This window comes from Sinocyclocheilus rhinocerous, unplaced genomic scaffold, assembly GCF_001515625.1.
Source record: "Sinocyclocheilus rhinocerous isolate Xijiao unplaced genomic scaffold, SAMN03320098_v1.1 scaffold297, whole genome shotgun sequence".
NCBI lineage: Eukaryota > Metazoa > Chordata > Actinopteri > Cypriniformes > Cyprinidae > Sinocyclocheilus > Sinocyclocheilus rhinocerous.
Window position 1 is genome coordinate 1,114,937 of NW_015649240.1, and position 2,744 is coordinate 1,117,680.

The 2,744-nt window shown below is 34.4% G+C and overlaps 1 protein-coding gene across 1 annotated transcript in view; it reads left to right on the forward strand.

The window, feature by feature from the left end:
• The window catches only part of snx25 (sorting nexin 25), a 62,027-nt gene that overhangs the window by 32,947 nt on the left and 26,336 nt on the right, over positions 1 to 2,744 (forward strand). The window contains exon 7 of the mRNA XM_016515222.1: positions 2,567 to 2,645. Within this exon, the coding sequence (XP_016370708.1) occupies positions 2,567 to 2,645 (79 nt within the window). The remainder of the gene's footprint in view (positions 1 to 2,566; positions 2,646 to 2,744) is intronic.

The window sequence follows — 2,744 nt, forward strand, 5'->3', positions numbered from 1 at the left end:
AGGCGGCGGGCAAGCGTGAGCTGAGCAGCACTAAGTTGATGTATTCCCTCCGCGACCAGCACGGATCAGCTCTAGGCATGTCGGAGCGGATATCGTCCTCTTTTGGAAGATCAAACAAAGTAGTTTCGCTTTCACAACGAAGCACACAGTGTCTTCAGGACATGGCGGCAGCGGCAACAATACTACAGCGAGAATAAAAGTTACTCCTTCTTTCTTTGCGTGAACATTTGGGCGGCGTTATGCATATCTTCCCACATAGTGAGGTAGATATGTGGGGGCGTGTTCGAACGAGCCGTTTTAGGTAGGTGTGGCTAACTCTTAACTTTTATAAAGAATATCTCTTTGGATTTGAGACTTTAGTCTTTGCAACTTTACAGATCTTCTTTATGCACCAAGAGCTTGTAACACTCTAAAGAGAAAGGAAAAAATGAAATCGCATCATATGACCCCTTTAAATAAAGTATCAGTGAAAGGTGGTGATTTACCTTTTTAAAATTTGTTTGTCCACCCCAGGAATCAAGTTAAATATTGTTTACTTAAAAAAAAAAAAAATTGCTTTGTTTATTCTCCAGAATGGGCAACTGACTTGCAGTTTTAGTCTCTTTAGGTGTTACTGTAACTAGTTTGCCACCAAATGTTAGTTTAAAGGTATTGATAAACTATTTATTTATTGTTTGATTTTGTTTATTATTCATTTATTTTATTTATTTATTCCAACAATTTTATGGGATGTTCCATTTGTGCTTACTAAAGAAGTTTTGTTCGTTCATTCATTCGTTCGTTTGTTCATTCGTTCGTTTGTTCATTCATTCATTCGTTCATTCATTCATTCATTTGTTTTATTAATTTCTTTTATTTATTTATTTATTTATTTCATTCATTTAGTTTGTTTGTTTGTTCATTCATTCGTTCATTGTTCATTCATTCATTCCTACGTTATGTAATGTTCCATTGTGTTTACTAAGGAAGAAGTTTGTTTATTTATTTATTTTATTTTTTATTCTAGTTTGATCTCTGTGTGAAGGTGACACAGATGAAGCAGAAGGAAATGGTCCTGGTACACATTGTGAGCCATTTACATCATATCAGCTCCCGACATCAGAGCTGGTTTCTCTAAGTTATCTATCACAGCTGATTCCTGTGAGATTGCATATGAATTCCCTCTCTCTCTCTCTCTCTCTCTCTCTCTCTCTCTTTCTCTCTCTTTCGACTATTTATTTATTGTTTGATTTTGTTTATTATTCATTTATTTTATTTATTTATTCCAACAATTTTATGGGATGTTCCATTTGTGCTTACTAAAGAAGTTTTGTTCGTTCATTCATTCGTTCGTTTGTTCATTCGTTCGTTTGTTCATTCATTCATTCGTTCATTCATTCATTCATTTGTTTTATTAATTTCTTTTATTTATTTATTTATTTATTTCATTCATTTAGTTTGTTTGTTTGTTCATTCATTCGTTCATTGTTCATTCATTCATTCCTACGTTATGTAATGTTCCATTGTGTTTACTAAGGAAGAAGTTTGTTTATTTATTTATTTTATTTTTTATTCATTTTTATTTATTTATTTTATTCCATACTATTTTATGGAATGTTCCATTGCATTTACTAAGGAAAATATAAAGATTTTAGAGAGTAAAGAGTTTAGACATGAATATGTTTTCAGCTTTACAAATACAGCATATACAGCTAATAAACTGGTTATGTATAAGGAGGTTTTCTTTGACTAAACGAGCAAGCTTACTGCTGAACATCTTTGATTGGAGATAAAGTTAATTAATCGTGCCTTCATTTCAGTGCTGAATTAATTAAAGCTCATTTTATTCACACGGTGGGAAGCATTTATGTTATGTTAGTTCTTGCAGAGAGTCAGGAAAGGGGCTGTTTATTTGTCGTCATGTTTTCTGTCTCCTGCTGCACTGTAATGGGCAAATCTATAAATCTTCCCGCTGGTTCGGCACAATGACCCTGGCTATTAAAGGAAGGAGAGCTGGGAACGCTTGTGTAAAAGTCTCTCCCCTCCTCCCTGGTTTCCAGCAGCAGACAGAGCGTGCTGTGAGATGGATGCTGGTTGGCGGTGATTGCTCATATTTCCAGACTCATTCTGAGCTCTGTGAATGCCACAGGTGGCTCTTTCCATTCAAACTTCACACGGAAAGTCCATGGAAAGTCAATAACTGATGCCTACCTATAAAAAAGTACCTAGTACTAATAAACTGCATGTACATATTAGGTAATTATTTAGTGGTGGTATTTGTATTGCACATTATTTTTAGTACTAAATTAGTTTATTATTGTAAAACTGTCAAATAAATGTGTCTTTTATATTGTTTGCCTTAAAATTCAGTGGAAAATTCAGTTTTTTTATGTGCATTGGCATTTGGATCAAGGAAAGCATTTGGCAAATGTGGTTTGCAAGTTTTGCAACCCTGTTTTCAAAATTTGAGAAATTTAGGAATAGTTTGAAACACTGATTTAATGATAAACATTAAATAAACAAAACAAAACAAACAAAAAGTTTGTTTGTGTACTTGCTTGATGTCTAGTTTGATCTCTGTGTGAAGGTGACACAGATGAAGCAGAAGGAAATGGTCCTGGTACACATTGTGAGCCATTTACATCATATCAGCTCCCGACATCAGAGCTGGTTTCTCTAAGTTATCTATCACAGCTGATTCCTGTGAGATTGCATATGAATTCCCTCTCTCTCTCTCTCTCTCTCTCTCTCTTTCTCTCTCTTTC